General features: G+C 40.8%; 1 protein-coding gene across 3 annotated transcripts in view; it reads left to right on the plus strand.

Moving 5' to 3' along the window:
- The window catches only part of METTL22 (methyltransferase 22, Kin17 lysine), a 318,966-nt gene that overhangs the window by 277,429 nt on the left and 15,035 nt on the right, over nt 1-26,502 (plus strand). For 2 of the 3 annotated variants that reach the window (XM_089692094.1, XM_089692109.1), the window contains one exon: nt 5,251-5,416. The exons of the other annotated variant lie outside the window; for it this stretch is intronic. In XM_089692094.1, the coding sequence (XP_089548220.1) occupies nt 5,251-5,416 (166 nt within the window). The remainder of the gene's footprint in view (nt 1-5,250; nt 5,417-26,502) is intronic. 3 annotated transcript variants of the gene reach the window in all.

Genomic DNA, 26,502 nt, shown 5'->3' on the forward strand with positions numbered 1-26,502 from the left:
TTAATGGCATCCCAGTCTTAGTCTGTAGAGTTCAATATTGAGTTGGCCCACCCTTTGCAGCTATAGCAGCTTCAACTCTTCTGGGAAGGCTGTCCACAAAGTTTAGGAGTGTGGGAGGAGTATGGGATTGTTTGACCATTCTTATAGAAGCGCATTTGTGAGGTCAGGCACTGATATCAGATGAGAAGGCTTGGCTCGCAGTCTCCACACTAATTCATCCCAAAGGTGTTCTATCAGGTTGAGGTCAGGACTCTGTACAGGCCAGTCAAGTTCCTCCACCCCAAACCCGCTCATCCATGTGTTTATGGACCTTGCTTTGTGCACTGGTATGCAGTCATGTTGGAACAGGAAGGGGCCATCCCCAAACTGTTTCCACAAAGTTGGGAGCATGAAATTGTTCAAAATGTCTTGGTATGCTGATGCCTTAAGAGTTCCTTTCACTGGTACTAAGGGGCCAAGCCCAAGTGTTGAAAAACAACCCTACACCATAATCCCCCCTTACCAAACTTTACACTTTGCACAATGCAGTCAGGCAAGTGCTGTTCTCCTGGCAACCACCAAACCCAGACACATCCATCAGATTGCCAGACAGAAGTATGATTCATCACTACAGAAAACACATCTCCGCTGCTCTAGAGTCCAGTGGTGCGTGCTTTGCACCACTGCATCTGAAGCTTTGCATTGTACTTGGTGATGTAAGGCTTGGATGCAGCTGCTCGGTCATGGAAACCCATTCCATGAAGCTCTCTGTGCACTGTTGTGCTAATGTGAAGGCCACACAGTTTGGAGATCTTTAGCTATTGACTCTGCAGACAGTTGGCGACTTCTGCATACTGTGCGTTTCAGCATGCGCTGACCCCGTTCTGTCATTTTATGTGGCCTACCACTTCATGGATGAGTTGCTCTTGTTCCCAGTTGCTTCCACTTTGCTACAATAGCACTAACAGTTGACCGTGGAATATTTAGTAGCAAGGAAATTTCACGGATGGACTTATTGCACAGGTGGTAACCTATCACAGTACCACGCTTGTATCACTAAACTCCTGAGAGTGACCCATTCTTTCACAAATGTTTGTAGAAGTAGTCTGCATGCCTAGGTGCTAGATGTTATACACCTGTGGCCATGGAGGTGATTGGAACACCTGAATCCATTGATTTGAAGGGGTGTCCAAATACTTTTGGCAATATAGTGTATGTGCACACAGGCAGGACACATTAGAAAAGTTTCTCCTAGCACTGCAAGTCAAAGAAATCATGTTTGTTATAATAGATGTAAACCCAACCAGTAAAAATTCATATGAGTTAAACAGCTGATGATACTAAAATAAAGGCCCTTTTCACACACTTCGTGGTATGGGGTGACAGCAATCTGCCCCTCACTCTCACAATTTTCTATCTGTAAATCACTCTGTCACATGTCTTCCTAAAGCATAAAATAAGCTTTTGTGCTAATGCTCTTTGCCCAGTTATGAAACGCCATTTTTTTTAAGAAAAGGCCGCAAGCACAATTAGGAAATATGCTCTGTGAAGAAACACATGCATTCTGTTATCAGTTAAGTGCATGTGAGCAGGGACAGGCAGTGAAAAAAATCAATTGCAACTACCAAACAATAGGAAATATGTCCTGTGAAAAAAACACATGCAGCCTGCTATGACTGCAGTGCATATGGACAGGGACAGACTGAAATAAATTAAATTGTAGCCACCACAAAATAGGAAATAAGCCCTGTGAAAAAACACATGAAGTCTATTAAAGGATAGGTTCACTGTTCATAACATGCTACATGTTACACCCATATTCAGGGTGTATCATGCTACGATCGGACCAGCCCCCACACCCCATCCTCCCCCGATCCCCTGTTGTGACAGCTAAAAAAAATGGCCATGCGGGGATCCGCCTGTCCGGCCACGGCACTCATTCAGAGTGTTCTGTAAATGAGAACACTACAAGTTTCGACAGGCTTTGCAGCCTTTGTTGGCATGTAGTTCTCATTGAACTACCACAGAGCTGTGGAGCACCATGGTAACTCATTCATTCTTCCAATCAGTAAGTATCTGCTTGCCCGTATGGGATGTACAAGCAAGCAGATACACTGACAGGTCAGAGGGAGACCTGCATGGCACCAGTGATCTACTGACTGCTGGTGCAATGCTTTAGACCAGGGGTATCAAACTCCATTTCTTTGTGGGCCGTATCAGCATTATGGTTGCCCTCAAAGGGCCGGTTGTATCTGTAAGACTAGATGTCCAGGGCACCCCACCCCCATTACATCGGATGTCAAGAATCCCACACCCTTCCTAACATCACCATGAAACCCCTTTGGGGGCAGAGCTGGAACGCAGAAAGTGCAGGGTCTGGAGGAGGACCAGAGGAAGAGTGGAGTCAGTTACCAGAGTCTGCTGAATGCTTAGACCAGGGGTGGCAGAGATGAGGGGGTGCTGCAGCTGCACTGAGAGGTTCAGGATTTGGCAGAGGAGTTCTATTCTCCTCTCTGCTGCTGACTGCTGAGACAAGGTGCGGGCGGAGACGGGGTACGTGCGGGAGAGGTGCAAGGGCCACATGAAATGGCCTGGAGGGCCGGATTTGGCCCACGGGCCTTGTGTTTGACACTTGTGCTTTAGAGGTTTATTATTTTATGTTAAAAGGTGAACTTATCCTTTAAGGCTGTAGACATTCAATGTGGAGAGGCTGAAGGAAGCTGCAGGGCACATATAATCAGCATAAAGATGTTGCTTCCCCTCACCGCCAAATTCCACAAGATACAAAGTATTTTGCTATCCAAAGGCCATTTGGCAAATGTTTCAATCTACTTTAAGAGGCCTGTGCCTACAAGCCCTACACTAATCTGCCTATATACACCTTATCAGCAGCAGTCCCTATGCTTTCCTTATCACAGCTAAACACATTGTCAAAATGGCCACTGGGAACCCTACTTTTTATATTGAGGGGGCTGGCACATAACAAAGTCCCCACTATTGGTCATTCTAAGGTTTAGGTCCATTGTGACCTCATCCCTGACTGAGGAGGACATGAAAGGCAGCGCTGGAGTGGGGGGACATTGAGTATGTCTGAGTTTAAAGGCTCCCTAGGTGCACAGAACATGATTTGCTCACAGCTACAAGTACATCCAGAGCTTCTATACAGCCTGTATTTTCAAAATGGTGTTAGAAAAGTCAGTTTACTTATATAAGGGTTTTTAAGTGCCTCCTAACACTTTGTGAATGCCAGCAGTTTATCATAAAGTGGGCTTTTTCATTTTTTTATTGGGATTAGAGGATTTAGCTATGCGTTTTAAACATTTTTCCAATTTTCATGTAGAGAATACCAGTTCAAACATGACATTGCTAATTCTTACATTTTCTGGGTTTAGTAATAATTCTGTATGTAATTAAAGATCTATAACAAATTGTGAGGTTCTTAAAATTACAAACTGCAGCTAGGATAAGCATTTAATTTGATACTGTGCATATTTGTTATACAGAAATAGAAAAGAAAGTTTATTTGATTTTTAACGCTGAGTGCCAATGGCTAGGGGTATAACAATTAATGGGTTTAACAAGTTCATGATGATTTCAGATCTAGCTGATACAGTGCTGTGATGGATATTATAATCTTGCAGATAGTGAAAATTCACTAATAACACAGCCAGGCCCTTGCACTGTGTGACAGCTCTTTTTATGGCTGCAAGCTTGAAGTCTAGAAGTACAGTATGTAACAATGATCTATTTTGCTACTGATCCATGAATATCTACTGCTGTGAAATAAATGAAAGGAAGTATGAGAGAACAGCAGCAGTATTTAGTACAGTAAATTGTAGAGGGCAAATTAAATAAACAGAGTCATAAAAACATCCGGATAGTGTGTTATTTCTGTATCATGGAGAATGGTACTGGCGTCACAGTAGAACAGCATAAGTATGCCCCTAGGTTTGCATGACATGAAATTTCCAGTAGTTTCAGATGAAAACGGACAAGTTTGTTTTCAGTTTTGGTAACAAAATTAATGTACTTTATTTCCACAAGGATTAGCAATATTTAATATGGCAAATGGCCATTAGGCACTTGGATAGGTACAGTAACATGCAACTGCAGGATGTTAGTAGCCGTATTATTTAACATTTAATACTAGCCAATTATTTTGCCTTTTTTTTAAATTAATCTTTAAGCCAAAACCATACTGAAACCTTGACATTTTTTATTAGTTTGTATTTTAACCATTGTTCTTTGGAATTATAATAACAAACAAGTGAATTAATCACATGGAACAAATGTTATTAGTAAATTTTTTATTACATTTTTTGGAGCGTTTTGTAGATAAAAACAAGTCATTAAAATTGCTTCAAGGAACACTTTTCAAAGAATCTTCTGGGCTTTCTAATCAGACAGTCCAGCATTTACTGGTCACCTTTTTTAGTGCCTCACTCTTAAGTAGTATTGCATGCCTAGTCATATACTGTAGAGCTAGAGACAAAGAGAGGACAAATATATAGAAAACAGAATAATTGAAACATAATGTTGACAGAACAAACCATTGATATTCTTTAAATCTAAATCAACACCATTTTCCAGAGCTGTACACTGGAAACTAGAAGGACAAGGCTGGAAATGGACATAAAAAATGTCAAGTGCCATGGTGTTATATTTAAAACACACTATTATTAATTATTTCAAATTATTAAATGTATATTTAGATAAACGCTGGTTTAATTACCTGAAATCAATCTTTACACTAATTGTTCATAATCCACTGGTCACCAAAAATCAGTTACTCTAGCATTGCACTGTGTTGACCGTGTAAGACGTTTAATTCACCAGGCGTTTGGACAACTTGCAAGAGGGTATAAGCATAGAAATCAACTAACCATTCTGATGATGCTCATTCATGGTTCAATAAACAGGGAGATAACTCAGGAAGCTTCAGAACTGCTCTGCATTGTTGTTGCTCTACGCCTCTAGTTATGTAGTACAGCAAGGATGGCTGAACAAATTGATAAATAGTTTTGCAGGAAAAAACAGCTCACCATGTGTTTCTCAACAATGTATTTAGTTATTTGTATGAAGTTTTGCTTTTCCTTAACAAAGATGCATGAAAACATATTGTATTTGCTTCTACAATTGGGGATAGTGATGTTAGTATGAACCTGTCTTGCATAACTAAAAGTACAGATTTAAAATATAAGATTACAACTAAATATTTCAAATTCAAAAGGGTTTCATACAGTTGGTTGTTATGAAATGCTTGTGTTTTAGGTACAACTTTACCCTAAGATACATGGACATCACATGTGATGCGTATAATCATTTTCGAAATTGCTTAAACAATTTTGAGACCACTAGCAATGGAAAACAAAGATGGTTGGCACAGGAAATCAAACCAGTGTTTCCACAATTTTTCATCTATGAACGAGAACATTTGGTAAGTCTTAAGTGCTCTCATGCAGTGCGTTCCCTCTGGTTGCTAAGGAACAAAGAAATGAATATTTATTTACTGTCTAGCGAGTTGTATCCTTCAAATGCTTTCATCCTACTGCTCTAACTGTTGGCATTTTTAACTGACTTTACTATGTAGTAAATTTAAAGCATGCTATGTTGACTCTTCACAGTCTATTAAAAAATCAGCAGGACATTGTATGTTTGTTTCCATATGGTGTTTTTGACTTTGCAGTAACAAAAATATATTTCAGAGAAAACAAGCCAAATCAATAACCTTACACAAAAGTGGCATTTCATCAAGTTGAATGCAAAAGTGATTCAGAGAAAGACAAGAAAACTCATGTAAAGCATGATCTAATTTGCTCTAACAAAAAAAATTAAATCTGTTCTGGCTTTTAAAGACAATGTATCAACTGTCTACAGTTATTTCTTATAAATACTGAAGTAGTAGCCAATTTAGTGCATTTAGAAGCACATTTTCGAGGCAATCTTCCTAGATGGCTAGAACTTGCTCACGTGGATAACTATTTCATATTTTCCCAGTGCTTACTGCAAAGAACTCTTTCCGTATGCAAAGATAAAAAGCCACAGACGTTCATTTCAAAAAGGAACTGGTTATTACTGTATATTAGAAATAGATATCTTCATTACTAGTACAACTTAAAAAAAAAGACTTGTTATTATGTAATACAAAAAGAGTATTCATACTAAGTTTGACATTTATAACACAAGTCTTGTGGTTTGGTCTTCTGTGTATATGGCCAGCCCTCCTTGGTTTCTGTAAACACAGCGAAATTAGATCGCTGAGTGATTCGAGTACACCTGTTTTGTGTTTTGGCAATGCAAACTGAGCACATGACAAAAAAAAGTGTAATCTGTAGTTATCTTTGCTCCACCTCCTCTTACCTCCCAATCCTCTGTGTAAATTAACTGACTGTACTGTATCTCTGCATCTACAGACTGATTTTTTGGCTTGTGTTTTTTACTAAAGGTATCCAACTTTTATTTTTTACCAATATGTTTAGTTTTAAAATATACTTCAAATAAACCTGTAACTCCTGCTTATATATCATATTGTGTTTTAGATCATCTGAGACATATATTCATTAGCGCCGCACTTCTTTTATCTTTGTGTATTTTGAGGGTTTTGCTGTGATTACCTTGAGTGCATTGGCTGCTGCTGAGAGAGCGCTCACTTTCTTATTTTTCTTTTTACATGTAAAACATTGCTCACAGTTTTTGTTGTTGCAAGGGCCAGGAAAAAAGCTAATTGAGCATGATCTGCACTCCAATAGCTCCAGTGGAAGGCAAAAAACTCCTGATGTCTCATTAAAGGGAACCTGTCTTAAAAATATTATAACACATAGGGGATTTGTTGTTCCCTATGTGATATAAATACATTTTTAGTGAAAGTAGAAAAAAAAGTTACAAAAATAAACTTACACCCAAGTATCTGTTTTCAGAAAGCTGTATAATGGTTTGGGGTTTTAACTAATCATCAGTCCTAAAATAATTTTTAAACGTGTGCAAAAAAGGCTCTACAGCGAAAGGGTTAAAGTATCCCTTTCATAAGAGAATTATGTTATTGAGAATGCTATTTTGCTGTCTTGGTTTTGCATTGTCCTTGACCTGGAACAAATATAGAAATAAGTATAGAGATAATAATGTTATTTACATTTGCTCCTGTCTGTGACTCAAAATTTTTGAAGTTAGACACAGACGGGGAAAAAGCATATGCAGAATGCATCCAGCAACAGCAACCCTCATATTTCTCTCATGTTACTCTTAGTATCAGGTACCATTTGACAACTGGAATATTGTGGAGGCCCCTCTTGCACCTCCTGCCCAACACTCCTGAAAGTGGAGACAGAGTGTGAGGGCACAGAGTGGCACGAGTGCCAGAGTAGCTGACCGCGAAGTCCGCTCTTTAGGTGGGTGAAGCTGGGGGGTGCAGTCGTCAGGACAAGATGCTGATGCAGCTTGGCACCAGAGCAGGAGATGGTAGCAAAGCCAGTATGCAGGCAGCGACCAGAGACAGCAGGGCAGCAAGGGATCAAGTCAGCAAACAGAGCAAGTCCAAGAAGCAAACCACAGTTGGTAACAGCGGGGCAGCGCTGTACAGAATCAGCAGGCAAATACAAGTCTAGTAAACAGGCCAAGGTTAGAGTTATCAGATGAACAAGGTTAAGGCAAAGAAGAAGTCCAGGGGAAAGCCAGGTCCTAAACAGATAAGTACTGTATGTTCAGTGGCTCAGGTCTCAGGAAAACAGGTACAAGCTGAAGACCATTCAGCAACTGCTCATGGTGACAGACCATTTTAAATAGGTCACTGGGCACCAGCGGCTCATGCTAATTGGTGTGCATGCACAAATGTGTGCACAACACACTAGAAAAGTATGTCTAACATTGTCTCTTTGCTCGCAAGTATGAGGATGCGTGGAATGTGCATGAATATGACCGAAAGCCCACGCTGGTTTTCTGGAGATGGGATTCTGGTTTACCTTACACTTAGTTATGAGCAGTGTGGTGATAGGAACAAAACTGCCAAATTCTCCATTTCAAGATGGTTGTGAGGCATTTTACACCTCTCATTTAGCCTCTTTTACATTGACACATTGATACAGTTTGAGCAATTGTCCTTCCTTTTCTTTGGACATCCTGTCTGTCATAAGCATGCATGGGATGTTCTATCACTGGTCCTGTTGTGTATTTGATAATTGACAGTTTTTCTTTCAGCATGTCATTTGTGAGCTTGGAAAACCTTCATCTTGGAATGAAGAACTCCATAGCCTTTGACATCACCATACTGCAGGTAGCTAACGATTTGTGAGCTACCCAAGGTCAGACTGAGACACTGGAGCCCACCATACAAAGTTGGGTTTTAGGGCCCACCCGTTCCACTCATGAAATTTTTCAACACAGCACACCCGTGTTCATCCAACAACATTACATGTATTTCTGACTTCATAAAAGTACAGGAAACTATTATACTTTTCACTGTATTAAACACACAATGGTGCACGTATATATATAAGAGAGTAGACCTGTTTGTTCCTTGAAAATATTCATTGTTATTACAGGCGAACAACAGTTTTCATCTTGCAGTTGTTCATTTAATGAAGATAGCTCAAGAATAAAACGTGCAATTGAGCTCTCATTTCCCTATCAAAAGTTGGCAGGCACATAACATAGGTAGATATAGGCCAGTTTAAGTGAACTAATTTGGCAGCTCCCCGCTCCCCCACTGCTGTCAGCAATTTGCATTCTATTCAGCTGCTGAGGCCTAAGTAACCACTGTGAGAATCTCAAAGCACAGCATGAAGCGTGCTCTTAGCACCTACAGTACGTGACAATGCTGAGTGTTTGAGTAGCCAATCCTCAAGCATCTTAAATGTCACATTGGGGTTTATTTAATAAAGCTGGAGAATGCAAAACCAGGATCACTTATGCATAGAAGCCAATCAGCCGGTTCAATTAAGCTTTCACAATAATACTTGGAAGCTGATTAGATTCTGTGCAGAAGCGAGCCTGATTTTGCACACTCCAGCTTTAGTAAATAAACTCCGTTCTAAGATTCCCATTACCTGAATGACCAGGTATTTTTCTTTGCTAAAGACCCTGACCCAAGTGGCAAGAGACAAAAAGAAGGGAAGAAGAGTTTGCACAGCTGGGGAGGCAGCCAGTTTGTAAGATAATAAAAGTCAGCTGCTACTAATACTGTGACTGCTGACTTAAAAAAAAAAAGATATATACCAGCCAATGGAGTCCAACATGGTCTTCCCCACAGCCGATTCCCACTGGACTTTGGATCTCTGCCATTGCCATTTTGGATTTGGGAGCTGGCTGTGACTTCCTGATGACTAACAGCCAACTCCCCACTGTGTACGTGTGAGGTAAGGCAGTGCAGAAAGATTGGTCCTTGGACATGTGCTGTGTCCTAGGAGACTGTGAGCAGGAGGGCCCCTCTGTAAGTGTGGGTCTAACTCTAATCTTTGAGAGTCACCATGTTGTAGCATACAGTGGAGAAAATAATTATCTGATCCCCTTCAGAGTTTGTATGTTTGCCCACTTACAAAGGTGTATTTTAAATGGTAGAGACAGAATATCAACCAAAAATCCAGAAAAAAAACATGATAAAATGTTATAAATTGAGTTGCAGTTCAGTGAGTAAAATAAGTATTTGATCCCCTACCAACCAACAATAATTCTGGCTCCCACAGACTGGCTATGTGCTCATGTGATACACAGATTAGTCCTGTCAATTTAAGAAGGTATTCCTAACGCCAACTCGTTATGTGTATAAAAGACACCTGTCCACAGAATCTAATTCTTCTCCACCATCATGGGCAAGACCAAAGAGCTGTCAAAGGAAGTCAGGGACAAGATTGTAGACCTTCACAAGGCTGGAATGGGCTGCAAGATCATCAGCAAGAAGCTTGATGAGAAAGAGGCAACTGTTGGAGCGATTATTCTCAAATGGAAGAAATACAAAATAATCATCAATCGCCCTCAGTCAGGAGCTCCATGCAAGGTTTCGCCTCATGGGGCAAGGATGATCAAGAGAAAAGTGAGGGATCAGCCCAGAACTACACGGGGGGAGCTTGTGAATGATCTCAAGGCAGTTGGAACCACAGTCACCAAACAAACCATTGGGAACAGAATACACCGCCATGGATTGAAATCCTGCAGCGCCCACAAGGTCCCCCTCCTCAAGAAGACACATCTGAAGTTTACCAATGAACATCTAAATGATTCAGAGAAGGAATGGAAGAAAGTGCTGTGAAAGATGAGACCAAAATTGAGCTCTTTGGCATTAACTCGACTCGCCACGTTTGGAGGAAGAAAAATTCTGACTATGACCCTAAGAACACCATGCCTACAGTCAAGCACGGAGGTGGAAACCTTATGCTTTGGGGCTGTTTCTCTGCTAAAGGTACAGGCCAACTTTGCTGCATTGAGGGCCAATGGACGGGGCCATATATTGTAAATTATTGGATGAGAACCTTCTTCCTTCAACCCTAACACTGAAGAAGGGTCGTGTATGGGTCTTCCAGCATGACAACGACCCAAAACATACCGCCAAGGCAACAAAGGAGTGGCTCAAGAAGAAGCACATTAAGGTCATGGTGTGGCCTAGCCAGTCTCCAGACCTTAATCCTATAGAAAATTTCTGGAGGGAGCTGAAATTTCAAATTGCCAAGCAGCATCCAAGAAACTTAAGAATTTCGAGAAGATCTATAAAGAAATGTGGACCAAAATCCCTTCTGAGATGTGTGCAAACCTGGTAACCAAGTACAATAAATGTTTTACCTCTGTGCTTGCCAACAAGGGTTTCTCCACCAAGTACTAAGTCATGTTTTGCTTGGGCATCAAATACTTATTTTACTTACTGAACTGCAACTCAATTTATAAGATTTGTATCATGTGTTTTTTCTGGATTTTTGGCTGCTATTCTGTCTGTTATCATTTAAAATACACCTATGATAAAAAATATTGACCCTTCATTTCTTTGTAAGTGGGAAAATTTACAAAATCTGCAGGGAATCAAATAAATATTTTACCCACTGTATATAGCAATGTATAAATTAAGGGAAGGTATGCCTGAAGGCAGCCCACTCCTCCTTAAAGGTGCAGGGACACCGTAGAAAACATCAAAGCACAATGGCAGCTGAAGGCCTCCAATGTGTCCCCACTCTGATTTAAAGATGTTGCCATTTAGTTTAGTTTGCTGGAATATGTTTGAAATTACTGTGCTAATTGATATCCAGTGTAATTTTGTTTTGTTTTTTGCAGGCTAGCTGGTAAGTGTGCTAGGAAATATTTTGTTTTATTTGTGCTGTCCAAAGCCCTTCTATGTGCACCCTGCTGAAATTAGCATGGGGACACATTGGACACCATTCTACTTTGCTGAACTTCTAGTGTTCCTGTTCTTTTAAGGAGGACTGGAGTGCCTCTGGGCATACTTGCCCTTAATGTATCCATTGTTATATACTGTACAATCCAACACAGAGATTCTCAAAGACTAGGACCAGACTTTACAAAGGGGCCTTAATGAATGCAGCTTCTACATATATTTGAAAATGCTATGCAACTAAAACACCTGTTTTTAATGCACATTTTTGGACAGTTATAGGCTGCATGCACACTGGGCGTTATGATAATGCTAGTAACGTTAGCTGTGTAAAGTCAAGTTTAGCGCTTTTGCAGTAGCGTTTAGTGGTGTTTTTCCACGTTTGCGGTTTTTTTGGTCAACAAAGTCCAAAAACGTCGATTTGCAGTGTTGTATCGTGTTTTTCATCGATAGAGTGTTTTTACAGCTAAAAAACTCCTCTAGAAACCCACTAGTCCTGAGGGTTTTTTTCAGCCAAAAAATGCCCCTGCCAAAAGACATTGATTACAGTCTATGTGTGCATGGACACATAGGATAACATATAACTATAAATCCGTGCACTTCCTACTCAAATGATCTCTCAAAATATCCCAAACAAGAAAAGTAAACCTTTCACCCTTGAAAGTATGTTCAATTTTATATCACCTTTTCTCGATACCCCAATACGCTTAAATAATGTCTAAATCATCCAAATCACATGAAGTAAATTACAATTTTAAATAAAATAATATTTAGATAAATGTCCCACAACTGAAATTGTCCAACCAAAATTCCAAAAGTCTCTGTGGAAATATTCCAAAATAACTTGCACGTACTCCAGTGTAGACTTTCCAAAATCGTCGTGAACCTCCAAAACAAAAAACTTGAGATAGTGTATTACCCTTTAACTACATCAAACCATGAAACTGTGATAACCAGTGTCACATGCATGAGAGAAAAAAAATCAATAAATATATATAAATTCTAAAATTCTTCCTCTCAGGTTCTTATTATAGTGATTTTAACAATACCCACAGCACAGTAAAACGTGACACCTCCACACACTATACACTGATAGTGAACACTTCAAAAACACATCACAGTGATGGATCCAGTGATCTCCTCCAACTAGTGAAAGATGGATAATTACCCTTATGCAAACAATGACAGGCTTTCTATAACCCCATAGTGGCACTTTCAAAATACTTTACTCCTCTTCCTTCCACTCTTGCATATTCTCTCGGAGTAAAGGGGAGATATTCAGTGGTATAATATGTGAAATATAAGAACTTTTATTGTAATACCTTACATTAAAATTGCAAACAATCAGCTTCCAGTACTCAGATGTAGTCCCTGGTGTGGAAAATCAGCACGTACCCACTTTCAAATTGGCCGCAATCGCACTTCCGGTTGCGTGAGTGTGTCAGACGTCACGTGTCCCGACGCGTTTCCTCACTTCCTAGACTTTTTCTCAAGGGATCAAGACATCTGGAAGGCGATTCCTTATATCCCGTCCCTTATTAAGGGCAGAATACCCAAACCGCCATCTTAGTATATGGAAAAAACGACCGCCAGCAGTTCTTTCCGCTGAATATCCAATAACAAAAATGGCCATGCCGCTCGAGGGATCCCTCAAGAAGAAGTCGGAAGTGACGAAACGCACCAGAGACGTGACGTCAGACGCAAAACCGGAAGGAGCGGCGCGGCCATTTTTGTTATTGTATATTCTGTGGAAATAACTGCTGGGACAGATGGACAGATTTTCTAATTTCTAATGTAAGATTTAATAAAATATGTTCATTACCTTTACACTCCACTGATGATTCTCTTTTCTACCCTCACGAGGAATTGGGGAGATGGTAATAAGCATACCCGCAGGGTGGAAGCTGACATTACAAACCCTGAAGTGCTGCTCTATGCTGGTTTATGCTGCAAGTGGGTAATTGCCTTGAATACCACTATTGTGTGGCAACACTAAATATTAACACTTTCACATGTTGTTAAGTTTGCTGTGATTTCAAGGAGAATATAATATATGACCTCGCGAGTGTGGGTAATCACAGAATGTTCACTAATAATAATTTTTTTTTTTTTATTGATTTACTTATTTATTTATTTTTGATGTGCTGATATTCACTTTTTTATGTGTTGTAATTTCACAGAGTGTTGTGTGAATATATTCATTTTCTATATAGAGGTTTTTTGTTTGTTTTTTTCACTGGAATATTGGTTTTGCATGTAATCACATATCACTGATTAAATATTTGAAGATTTTAAGGGTAATACACTGTATATAGTTTTATTTTTTTGAGGTACTTTGGATCTGGAGTGGGGAATTGAATTGGATATTTCATGCAATATTTGGACATTATTTGGAGTGAAGACTATTAGGGTGTTGGGATAAAGGTATTTGAGAAAAGGTTTATGGTGTTTGTGCTTTCAAGGGTGAAAGTGTGACTTTTCTTTTGGGAATTGATGGAGAGTTTTTTGAAGGTACCCACTCCCACATCTGCTCTGACTACCTAGGCAATCAGAAGCAAAAGTTCTACAGTTTTTGTAGCTGCTGACTTATATTTTTTTCACAGGAGAATGGAGTTCCTTTTTTAAAGGTTAATTAACAAGGATAATTAAACATGTTGAAAACATGGTTGCATTGCCTCCAGTTTTACGTTTAGAGAATAATACACAAATCTATGTTGGCTGACAATATCTACATTTGTGTTAAGTGTAGCTTTTGTTTTCAGCTTTATAGAAAAAATTTTTTGGAGGACAGCATAAGGGTAAGCATATTAATCAAGGGTGTCAATATGTATCAAGTGAGTAAAAAAACTGAAGTTTTGCTTAAAGTGGAACCCCAGCTTAATCCTAGCTACTTTTAAAAATGTCTCCTCCCCCCCACCTATGCTTAATATCCTGTGTAAGAAAGATGCATAGACTTAGCTATTTTAATGCCACTGTGGTCCGATCACGATCCCGCTCCCGTGTCAGCCAGCACCAACAACAGATTAACCATTGAAGCCGATGGGCGATGTCACATCTCCAGGCTTAACTAGCCGTTGACAGCGAACTCTTTCCTCTTGCCTGTAGCCGCCGTTAACTGACACTGGGGAGATCGTGTGACTGGGCCACAGTGAGCTGAAAATAGTTAAGTAATTACATCTTTCTTGCACATGTTAGTAAGCTGGGTGTTAGGAGGGGGGAAGGAGACATCCTTAAGAGCAGATAAAGTGATATTAATGGTGAAAAAAAATAAAAAAATATGTTATACTTAACTGCTCTGTGCAATGGTTTTGCATAGAGCAGCCCTGATCCTCCTCTTCTTGGTACCCCGCTGGCGCTCCTGGCTCCTCCATCCTGCTGAGTGCTCCCAGAGCAAGCCACTTGCCCTGGGGGCAGTCATGCGTGCTCGCTCCCAAGCCCCGCTCTGTGTGTCCATAAAACACAGAACAAGGCTTGGCCCTGTCCCCTGCTCCCTCCTCACTGGCTGTGATTGACAGCAGCAGCAGCCATCACTGCTGTGTCTGATCCAATGAGGAGAGAGAGACCTGAGAGATCAGCTGCTCTTGTGCACAGTGCTGGATCCTGATCGGGCTCAGGTAAGTATTGGGGAGGGGAGGGGCGGGGGGACTGTGGGGATGGTGCATACTAAAGGTTTTCACCTTCATGCATAGAATTGCATAAAGGTAAAAAACCTTCAGCCTTTAGAATCACTTTACGGTTAAGCTGGAATTCCACTTTAACAATGTAACTGACCACCCTTTCTTCTGCTGTATGGGTGCTGTGCTTTCTTTTACTGCCCAGGCAACCAGTTGAGGAGTACAAAGACAAGTGTGTCTTGCCTACATTGAAGCATGGTGGTGGGAGTGTCATGGTCTGGGACTGCATGAGTGCTGCTGACACTGGGGAGCTACAATTCATTGAGGGAACCATGAATGCCAACATGTACTGTGGCATACTGAAGCAGAACATGATCCCCTCCCTTCGGAGATTGGGCTACTGGGCAGTATTCCAACATGATAAAGACCCCAAACACACCTCCAAGACGACCACTGCCTTGCTAAAGAAGCTGAGGATAAAGGTGAACAAATCCCTATTGAGAATCTGTGGGGCATCCTCAAATTGAAGGTGGAGGAGCACAAGGTCTCTAAAATCCACCAGCTCTGTGATGTCGTCATAGAGGAGTGGAAGAGAACTCCAGTGGAAACCTCTGAAGCTCTAGTGAACACCATGCCCAAGAGGGTTAAGGCAGTGCTGGAAAATAATGGTAGCCACACAAAATATTGACACTTTGGACCCAATTTGGACATTTTCACTTAGGGGTGTACTCACTTTTCTAGCCAACGGTTTAGACATTAATGGTTGTGTGTTGAGTTATTTTGAGGGGACAGCAAATTTACACTGTTATACAAGCTGTACACTCACTACTTTACATTGTAGCAAAGTGTCATTTCTTCAGTGTTGTCACATGAAAAGGTATAATAAAATATTTACAAAAATGTGAGGGGTGTACTCACTTCTGTGAAATAGTGTACATAAAGTATGAGCAGTTTCATCCTTCCCTCTGTAAGCAAGACATACTCCCCCCCCCCCCCCCCCCCCCCCCAGATTTCTGAAGCCAGCATAGGTCCCCCCTTCTCAGTAGGTATAGATCTGAGACTGTTCATTTATTGAGGCTGCTTCTTCGTATCTTACTGGAGCTACAGGCTCCATCTTTATATTGGCTAAACAGGCTGTCTCAGCTCTTGACATGGTTCACTCCAGTTTGAATCAGGAAAATTAACCTGCAGCTTCTACACCTCCACCAGAGTTCTTTGATCTATTGGCTGTGCAACCAGTTTACAGAAGCATCTACTTCACAGGTCCTTCAAGAGACAGCATCTTTTTTGAATTCCATGCTGGATACCCTCATAAAGTGTGTTTCTTGGGTAAGAGAGCCATTTACACTAGCAGAAGAAGCATAGTACTCTACCAGGGAAGGCTCATTCCTACTTTGTGGCCCAGAAGAGTTTATTTTGTTCTTCATAGGCCTCAGCCTTCTAAGCCAAGCACATACCAGACCCCACTCAGTACACAAACCTTGTGCTTCCAAGTCCAGCAAGCCTTCAAATAAGTTTTCATCAGCATTAGGGGGCTATCCTATTTCCAAATTGAGGGAAAGTCTGTTAGCCTTTCAGACATTTGGGTAGCCAGTATCTCAGCTGCTTGGGTGCAGAAGGTGGTTTCTAAGGCTACAAGCTACCCTTCCTCAGCTCAAGCCTTTAAACCTACTTTTTTCAATATTCAGGTTAGCAGACATTCATGCAGCCCTTGCTAGGTATGTGCAGAACAAAAAAAAAATGTTTAGTTTTGTTTCAATTCCTTTTGTTTAGTTACATTCATTTAATTAGTTTTTGAAATTCGTTTCATTGTGTTTTCAAATTCAATTTGACCGAATTCAAATTGGCATTTGAATTTGAATTTATTCTGTTTGAAATTTGAATTTCTGAAGATGGTTATATTCTTTCTACTTTATTCTATTTTATTTTATTGTTTCTTTCTATTCTTTTCTATTTTATTCTCTTATTTTCTATTTTATTCTTTTCTAATCGATTTGAATTTGCTCTATTCAAAATTCGAATTTTGGACGGCGGTTTTATTCTTTCATTCATTTTATTCTATTCTATTAAATTTTATTCTAGTGTTTTTTTCTATTCTATTTGAATTCAAATTTATTATTTTCGAATTTTGGAAGACAGTTATATTCTATTTTATTCTATTGTTTTTTTCTATTCTATTCTAACCTATTCTAGTCGAAGTTTGAATTTTGGAAGACAGTTATATTCTTTCTATTGTATTCTTTTCTGTTGTTTTGCTGTTCTATTCTATTCTCATCTATTGTCTTCAAATTTATTCTATTCGAAACTCGAATTTTGGAAGACCGTTGCATTCTATTTTATTCTATAGTTTTTTCTATTCTATTTTATTCTATTTTATATTCTATTCTATTTTTTTTCTATTATATTCCTTTCTATTCTATTCTTTTCAATTCTAATCTGTTCTATTGTATTCTATTCTATTAAAATGTATTCTATTCGAATTTCAGAAGACAGTTATATTCTATTTGATTGTATTCTATTGTTTTTTCTATTCTATTTAAATTCAAATCTATTCTGTTTGAAATTTGAATTTCTGAAGACAGTTATTTTCTTTCTATATTATTCTACTCTATTGTTTTTGCATTCAATTTCGATTCGAATTCGAATTTTGTTTCCTTATTTTGGATTCATTTCTAATGTAATTCAGAAATTTGGAGACATCCGAATGTCCGAATAATTAAAAATTTGTTCAAATTCGTAATGAAAGTAAACACTCATGTCTAGCCTTTGCAGACCTTCTGGAGTAAGGGTTCATTGCTCCAGTTCCTGTGGTGGAATGGTATAAGAGATTTTACTCCAACCTGTTTACAATTCCCAAACCAAAAAGGAGGCACTCACCTATCTTGGTTTTCCAGGAACGTTGGCCTCAGAGTTTCCTCATGGAATCCACCAGATCTGTCTTAGCTTCTCCCCATCAGGGAAACCTTCTAGCTTCTGTAGACATCAAGAATGTGAAAAGTAGAGACATGCGAGTATGGGGACAGCTGCTTACATTTTATGTTACACTCAAATAGCGAGTGTTGAAGTGCTTGATTACAATCCAGGCATTAGCTGTATGACGGAATCATCAAACTTCTAGACTCGGTCTCGGATGGAGCTGGGTGACGTCACTTCCAGTCGCGGCCGAGGCCAGAAGTTCTGTGATACTGTCATACAGCTACTGCCTGGATTGTAATCAAGGGCTTCAATATTCATGTGTAACAAAATGTGGGCGGGTTTTTCAATTAATATTGCAACAAATTTCTGGGTGAAGTGGTGCATTATCTGACAGAAATGAAGTGGTGCCAATATTTTTGGCCTTGACTGTGTGTATGTATGTATGTATGCATGTGTGTGTGTATGTATATATATATATATATTTATAAATTCACAGTCATGGCCAAAAATATTGGCACCCCTTCATTTCTGTCAGATAATGAACCACTTCGCCCAGAAAATTGTTGCCAATTACAAATGTTTAGGCATTCTCTTGTTTATTTCTTTTGTTCGTATTGGTATGACACGAACATAGCTAAAATCAATCACGTCTTGTAACACCTCTCTACTGGAATTTTGGACCACTCTTCTTTCGCCAACTGGTCCAGGTCTTTCAGATTGGAAGGGTTCCTTTTCCCAACTGCTGTTTTGAGATTTCTCCACAGGTGCTCTTTGGGATTGAGATCTGGACTGCTGGCCAGTTCAGTACTCTCCAGTGCTTTGTCTTAAACCATTTCTGGGTGCTTTTTGATGTGTGCTTTGGGTCTTTGTCCTGCTTTAATTTAAAACCCATAACCTCTGACAGAGACCCAACTTTCTGACACTGGGCCCTACATTACAGCCCAGAATTCTTTAATAGTTTTCAGATTTCATAATGCCATGCACACAGTCAAGACATCCAGTGCCTGAAGTAGCAAAGTAATCCCAAAACATCAGTGAACCTCCACCATGTTTAACTGTAGGGACTGCTTTCTTTTCTTTAAAGGCCTCATTGCTGTTTATGTAAACAGTAAACTGATGGGCTTTACCTGAAAGCTGTAATTTTGTTTCGTCTGTCCACAACACATTCTCCCAAACCGATTTTGGCATCCTCAGGTAAGTTTTCACAAACTCCAGTGTGACTTTTATGTTTCTGTGTCAGCAGTGAGGTCCTTCAGGATCTCCTACCATAATGTCCCTTTTAATTTGGATGGTGATTTATAGTGCCTGCTGACACAGTTGTACCCTGTGCCTGAAGGTCAGCTTGAATTTGTCTGGAAGTTGATCAAGGTTATTTAGCCACTATTCAAACAATCCTTTGTTGCAATCTTTGATAATTTTTTTCTTTTGTCCACATCCATAGAGATTAGCTACTGTGCCATGGGCTGTAAACTTCTTGAGAAAGTTGCGCACAGTGGACACAGGAACATTAAAATCTCTGGAGATGGACTTGTAACCTTAGGGATTGTCCATGCTTTTTCACAAATTTTGTTCTCAAATCCTCAGACAATTATTTGCTGCTCTTTCTCTTTTCCATGCTCCCCTTTCTCTTCTCCATGCTCCATGTGGCACACAGAGACACACAGCAGAAAGGTTGAGTCAATTTTTCACCATTAACTAGTTGCCGGTGTGATTTTTTTTTTCTGTCAGCACCTGTTAATTGATACAGGTGAGTTTAATTACAGATTACAGGAGCATCACAAACTTGGAATGCCTTTACTTCTTACAATTTTGAAAATGTGCCAATAATTTTGTTCAGTCTATTTTTGGGGTTTTGCGTGGGATGTGTCAGATTTGGATTTTTGTTTATCCACTTTTTTGTGTCATACCAATACAAACAAAAGAAATAAACATGAGAGTGCTGAAACATTTGTAATTGCAACAATTTTTATATTGTGCAAACAGCTGCTGAAGGAACATTCAGTGTTGGTCCTGGCCACCAATGTGGCTCAAACTCTGCTCGGACTGTGTGGGTCTCACCTCAGACACAGCTGAAACGAGACCATATTTTGCTCCCCAGAAAACATTTCAAACTCTCTGCTTCCTTACTCAGACTTTTTAGTCCAGGACTCAACCAACTCTTCACTTCTGCCTCAGAGTTCTGAGGCTGATGGTATCCTCTCTTGAGGTAGTCCCATATACAAAGTTCTACTGCAGAGGGGATGAGTCAGTCCAGAAATTAGACGGACCAATTTGTCCAGCACTAGGAAAAGGTTGTCCCTGGCTTGGGGATTCTGCATTCCTACTAGGGACAGTCTTCTCTTTCGTCTCATGGAAGATCCCCATGATAGATGTCAGGCTGGGGAAGAGTCTATGACAACTTGTCGGTATAGTAGACTTGAATACCGAAGGACTATTGTCTCCTGATCATTGTCCAAGAGTTTTGGGCAATTTTGTTTTGCCTACACTGCACGTCTTCCTAACCACTCCAGTTGGTGATGTCACTTGCTTCTTATTGATATTCTTAAGGTTTGCTGGTAGAAAAACTGTACCTGAAGACTTGTAGTGCAACCATTTCACTGCTTCTTCTTCATTCATACTTTGCCACAAAGGCATTCTAATAAGAAATTACTTTGGAGTCACACAGAATAAACTGGTTCATATTCATTAATTTCCCTGGCGTTTTAGACTTTACTTTTGTAATTTTTTCTTTTTATACTTAGGGGAGTATTATTAAAGATTTACTGGGCAATTTTCCCAGAGAATATTTAATCGGCATTCATCCAAGTGTGGTTCACCCCTTATTTTCAGCCTGCATTCACTGTTTATTCTAATTATAGACTTGCAAGATTGTTGAAAAAAAGTCAAATGTCATTTGAATTTATAAACTATGGTAGAGAGTTTTTTTGTATTTCTGAACAAGTCTTTGGTTCTAATGTTTAAAGATTAGCTCCACTTTCATGGGAAAAACAACTAGCAAATAAAAGAAAAAATAATATAGCGTATGCAATTGCAAATCAGGTCATATTGTAACTGAATGGTATTAAAAATCACCTTTCCTTTTCAATCTGCAGTGCTGCAATTTTCTGTGAAAAGCAATGCAATATGGCTACCTGGAGGGAGTCTGTACACAGTGTACAGAACACGCTCTGAAAATGTCAATTCCTGCTCAAGTGATTGGCTTACTGATTTTCGTAGAAGTCTGCACTAAGATACAAATCAGATTTTCAGCAGCCCCTGCAGCAAACAATTTAATTTTTGGTGAGATACACCCAAAGGGAAATCATGTCTAAAGGGATGCAGACCTTGCCAATTTCCTAATTAAAGCGCTACATGTGCAGCAGCTGATTGATAATTATAAAACCACTTTCATACAGATTCACTCTGCACATGGACCCAGAAAAAGAAAGCTATTTCTTCAGAATAAAAAAGACAGGAATCTGCTACAAAGCTTGTTAAAATCCTTGCAATGTACATTGCTCACCCAGAGGGGAAAGTTTTTTCCTTAACAAAAGTGGAGTTACTCTTTAAACAAATCTTGTTGAATAGCGGAATCAGTACTTTCATTTTCAGCACTAGGTGGGTTGTGTCTTTTTTTATGAAAACCAAAACAGCCACAACTCCTGAGCTAAGCAGCTCAGCATGCTCGGCATATGATATGGTATCCCTAGAGCAAGGGAGCTGTGGCCAAGCAGCTTCCCTTCTATGCTGATACCAGCCCTCATACCCTTGAGCAGAAGTGGGGTGGATTTAATAAAGGCAAATAGTCTCTGCACTTTGCAGTGCAGTTGCACTCGTTTTCCCCAGAGCTTAGTAAATGTGGTAAAGCTCTGCTGATTTCAATTATCCATCATATGCAAGCAAGAATACATTGTTTTTTTCCTTGCACCTGATTGAGTATTTTTTATAAAGTGAAGCTTTATCATATTCATATTTACTAAGGAAAATTAGTGCAACTACACTTGCACAGTGCACCATTTATTTGCCTTTAGTAAATCCACCACATGGGTTCCCTGGGGCAGCCTTGCGGACACAGGAAAGGGTGACAGTAAGGGGAAAGCTTATTTACCACCTACGTACTCACCCATGGGAAGAAAGTAGAACGTTACCTCTTCCGCAGTGAACTGGATCCCTAACCAGTTTACCATGTGTGCAGATATTAACCACCTACCATCCAGCATATTGTTAAAAGATGGTCGGGCTGGAGCTTCCTAATCCTGAGTAGACATATGTATAGTCATATGACATCCTCCAGGAATGCGTTTTGTGCGCTTCCTTGGGGCCACACAGCAGCACAATCTGTCACCCGCTGTGTCTACCTAACACAGAATAAGATTGTTGCATTGGACCAGTGCCATTTGATCACTGTGACCAATTACTTGTAATCAGTACACAATGGCTTTCATTTATGGCCATTCATTGTTTACTATTGTGATCTCTTTGACTGGTCAAAGTGATAACATGGTACAGGAGCCAATCACAGCAGACCTGTACCATGTGATAGCTGTAGCAATTCATAAAAGTGATTGCTTGCAACCATGATCAGATAATCGCTGTAGTAAGCAATCATGGTAAAAAAAAAATCCCGATCACCTCCCCAGAGCAGTACAATGTCAGTGAGGTGACATTGTATTGCTCTGGTCCCAGTATGTAAAAAGAAAAGAAAGAAAGAGAGGGAAAAAAAATTAAAAATATTTTTTTTTTTTACATCCTTCCACCAGTGTCCCTGATCACCACCACACCAGTCATATGATGACGATGTGCTGCTTTGGCAACAATATGTAAAAAAAAATGTGGAAAAACGTATTTTATTCCCTAATTTTCCAAAACATTGTGACAAAAGAATACAACTTAAAAAAAACTCACCATGCCTCTTACTAAATACCTTGGACTGTCTACTTTCCAAAAAAGGGGTAATTTAGGGGGTATTTGTACTATACTGGCATTTTAGGGCCTTGAGAAATGAGAGTCAATATGTCAGGATTGACCAATTTTCAGATATATACTGTATACCAGATTCTATAACTTTCATACAGACTAAATAGTATACACTGATTTAGGTTATTTTTACCAAATAAATTTAGCAGACTAAATCTTGGCCTATATTTATAAATATTATTTATTTGCAAAATTTTATAGCAGAAACGAAAAACTAAATTTTTTTTCAAAAGTTCACAAAAATAAAAAATAGTGGTGATTAAATACCACCAAAAGAAAGCTGTCTAAAAAATAAAAAATTTAATTTGAGTACAGTGTTGACACTCAGTGTGACAATGCAGAGAGCTGAAAATTGGCCTGGGCAGGAGGGGAGTGAAAGTGTCCAATAGTGAGGTGGTCAAAAAACACAATTCACAGTACACATACTGCTTCTTCAGGAATATGGAAGACAAATCTGAAATATACTACCACCATCAATGTCCATTTACCCTACAATATAAAATTCATGTTTCAACTTTAAGTGGATATCAACTTCGACTTTTTGAGGCTGATCATGCTTAAGCAAAATGCAGCCAAGTCCTTCCAAACAACACTGTGGGCCTGGAAAGGAAATCAAAAGCAAGCGGACCCCTCAGAGCCAATCAGTACATATGGAGGCATATATATTATTTTGCAAGATTTATAAAGCCCCAAAAGTATGCACAGTGCTCTACATTATGAAGGGAGACAGTACAGTTGCAAATATAATTTAATACAAGAGAGTAATAGAAGGGAACTGCTCCTGAGAGTGTACAATCTAATAGAGAGTTAGTCCAGAGACCATAAAAATTTCTTCTCTTAATTTAAATATATACAGTTTGTGTACTGTGAAAATGATTGAATCTTGCCCTTACCCTATCAAGTTATCTAGCTATTAGGAGATGGAAAACAAATAAATTCTGTATCATATAGAACAGAGAACAGCTGACAGGCAGTATAAAATACATGGCAGGCAATGACACATGTCAAATAACTTTTCTTAAGATGTTAAAGTGAAACAAGTGCATAGAAGGTTTTAGGCGTTTTCTATATGTAGAATAGAAAAAGAGGATTTATTCCTTTATCCTTCTTTAAAGAAACCAAATTTTTTGTGTGTATCTTATTATTATTATTATACAGTGTTTATATAGCGCCAAAAGGTTTGCTCAGCACTGTACATTAAAGTGGAGGGACAGTACATGAGACAATACAGTAACAATACAATACATGAGGGGTTCGTGGGCCCTGCTCTTTCGAGCTTACAATCTAGGAGGGAGGGGGTAGAGGTACAGGAGGAAGTGGCTGAGGGGGATGGAGTGGTAGGAGGAGTGGAGGAGAAAGGCTGTTAGGTGAGGGTGGGGTAGGCTTGCCTAAAGAGATGGGTTTTCAAGGTGCGCCTGAAGGTGAGGAGGGTAGGTGACAGTCTGATGGATTGGGGTAGGGAGTTCTAGAGGATTGGGGAAGTCCTGGAGAAGTCCTGCAGTCGGGCATGGGAGGAGGAGACCAGGGAGCTAGAGAGTAGGAGGTCTTGTGAGGAGCGAAGGGCACGGGTAGGGTGGTATTTGGGTATCAGGTCAGTGAGGTAGTTTGGGGCAGCATTATGAATGACTTTGTATGTCAGAGTTAGTAATTTGAATTTAATGCGTTGGGCAATCGGGAGCCAGTGAAGGGATTGGCAGAGTGGGGTGGCAGAAGTGGAGTGGTTGGTGAGGTGGATGAGTCTAGCCTCTGAGTTCAGAATAGACTGGAGCGGGGATAGTCTGTGATGAGGTAGGCTGGTGAGAAGGGAGTTGCAGTAGTCTAGGCATGAGATAATAAGGGAGTGTACGAGTTGTTTAGTGGTGTCTGGGGTGAGGAACATACGTATCTTGGAGATGTTGCGGAGGTGGAGCCTGCATGAATTTGATAGTGATTGGACATGAGGTTGGAAGGAAAGGTTTGAGTCCAGGGTGACACCTAGGACTTTGGCGTGTGCGGTGGGATTGATGGTGGCCTTGTTAGTCGTGATGGAGAGGATGGGGAGGGGACGCGGGCTGGGGGGAAAACTAGGAGCTCGGTTTTGGAAAGGTTTAACTTGAGGAAATGGAGCGACATCCAGTCTGATATGTCGTTTAGGAGGTGGGTGATGCGGGTGGAGAGTGAGGGGGTGAGGTGAGGGGTGGAGAGGTAAATTTGTGTGTCATCGACATAGAGATGATAGTTGAAGCCGTGGGAGTGTATCAGTTTGCCAACGGAGGAGGTGTAGATGGAGAAGAGAAGGGGTCCGAGGACAGAGCCTTGGGGGACCCCAACAGAGAGGGGGAGAGAGAGGGAGGTGGCAGCTTTATAGGTAATGCTGAAGGAGCGTTGGGATAGGTAAGAGGAGAACCAGGAGAGAGCAGAGTCCCTGATGCCGAGGGAGTGTAGTTTAATAAGGAGGAGGGGGTGGTCAACTGTGTCGAAGGCCGCGGAGAGGTCGAGGAGTAGGAGGACTGAGTAGTGGCCATTAGCTTTGGCGGTTAGCAGGTCGTTAGTGACTTTAAGCAGTTTCGGTGGAGTGTAGGGGACAGAAGCCAGACTGTAGTGGATCAAGGAGGTTGTTGTCAGTGAGGTGGGCGCTTAGGCAATTGTAGACTAAGCGCTCAAGGAGCTTGGAAGTGAGTGGCAGCAGGGAGATGGGTCTAAGGTTGTTCAGGTTAGTGGGGTCCAGAGAGGATTTTTTGAGTATGGGGGTGATGTGCGCGTGCTTTAGGGGGGAGGGGAATGCGCCAGTAAAGAGGGAGAGATTGAAGATGTGGGTGAGGGAGCGAATTATGGAGGAGGGGGGTGACCGGAGGAGTTGTGAGGGGATAGGGTCCAGGGGGCAAGAGGTGAGGCGGGCTTCAGTGAAGACCTTAGAGACCTCCTCAGTGGTAGCAGGGCTGAAGGAGCAGAGTTTTGGGGAGGTTATAGTGTGCGGGACGTTAGGTGTGGTGGGGGGCAGTGCGGTTGCGAGGTCAGAGGAGGGGAGAGTTGAAGGGGTGATGGAGGGAGGGAGGCTAGGTGGAGAGGTAGATTGTGAATTGACAATGTCCTTACGGATTGCGTCAATCTTGTTTTGGAAATGATTGGCAATCTCGTGGGCAGTGAGTGAGGTACTGAGTGGAGGTGGGGGGGAGAGCAGGGAGTTGAAAGTGGAGAAGAGCCGGCAAGGACAGGTGGAGAGGGTGTTAATGAGGGTTATGAAGTAGGCTTGCTTGGCGGCGTGGAGGGAGGAGGTGTAGGTGAGGAAGGAGGGAGATCGCTCAAGGGGATCTGGTTTGCGCCATAATCGCTCCAGTACGCAACTGCATTGTTTGAGACATTTTGTATCGTCATTCTGCCAGGGTTGAAGTGGTCAGGGTCTGATGTTACGTGTTGTTAGGGGTGCCAGGGAGTCTAGGGCAGCCGGCAGTGAGTCATTGTACGCAGTAGTGGCCAGGACAGGGCATGACAGGGGAAGGATACTGTCGTACAGACGGTCAGCTGCCGAGTGGAGAGGGGCCGGGTTCAAGTTGCGGAGGTTACGGCTGGTGATGGTTTGACGCTTTGGGGGGGGGGAGTTAGAGGAGGGGGAGACAGAGAACGTGAGGAGGTGGTGGTCAGAGAGAGGGAAGGGGGTGTTAGTGAAGTTGTGGAGGGTACAGAGGTGGGAGAAAACAAGGTCCAGGGTGTTGCCATCAGTGTGGGTGGAGGACTGTGTGCACTGTATGAGCG

This window comes from Staurois parvus, unplaced genomic scaffold (assembly GCF_062004578.1).
Source record: "Staurois parvus isolate SC_StPar_1 unplaced genomic scaffold, SC_StPar_1.0 ptg000022l, whole genome shotgun sequence".
Classification (NCBI taxonomy): domain Eukaryota; kingdom Metazoa; phylum Chordata; class Amphibia; order Anura; family Ranidae; genus Staurois; species Staurois parvus.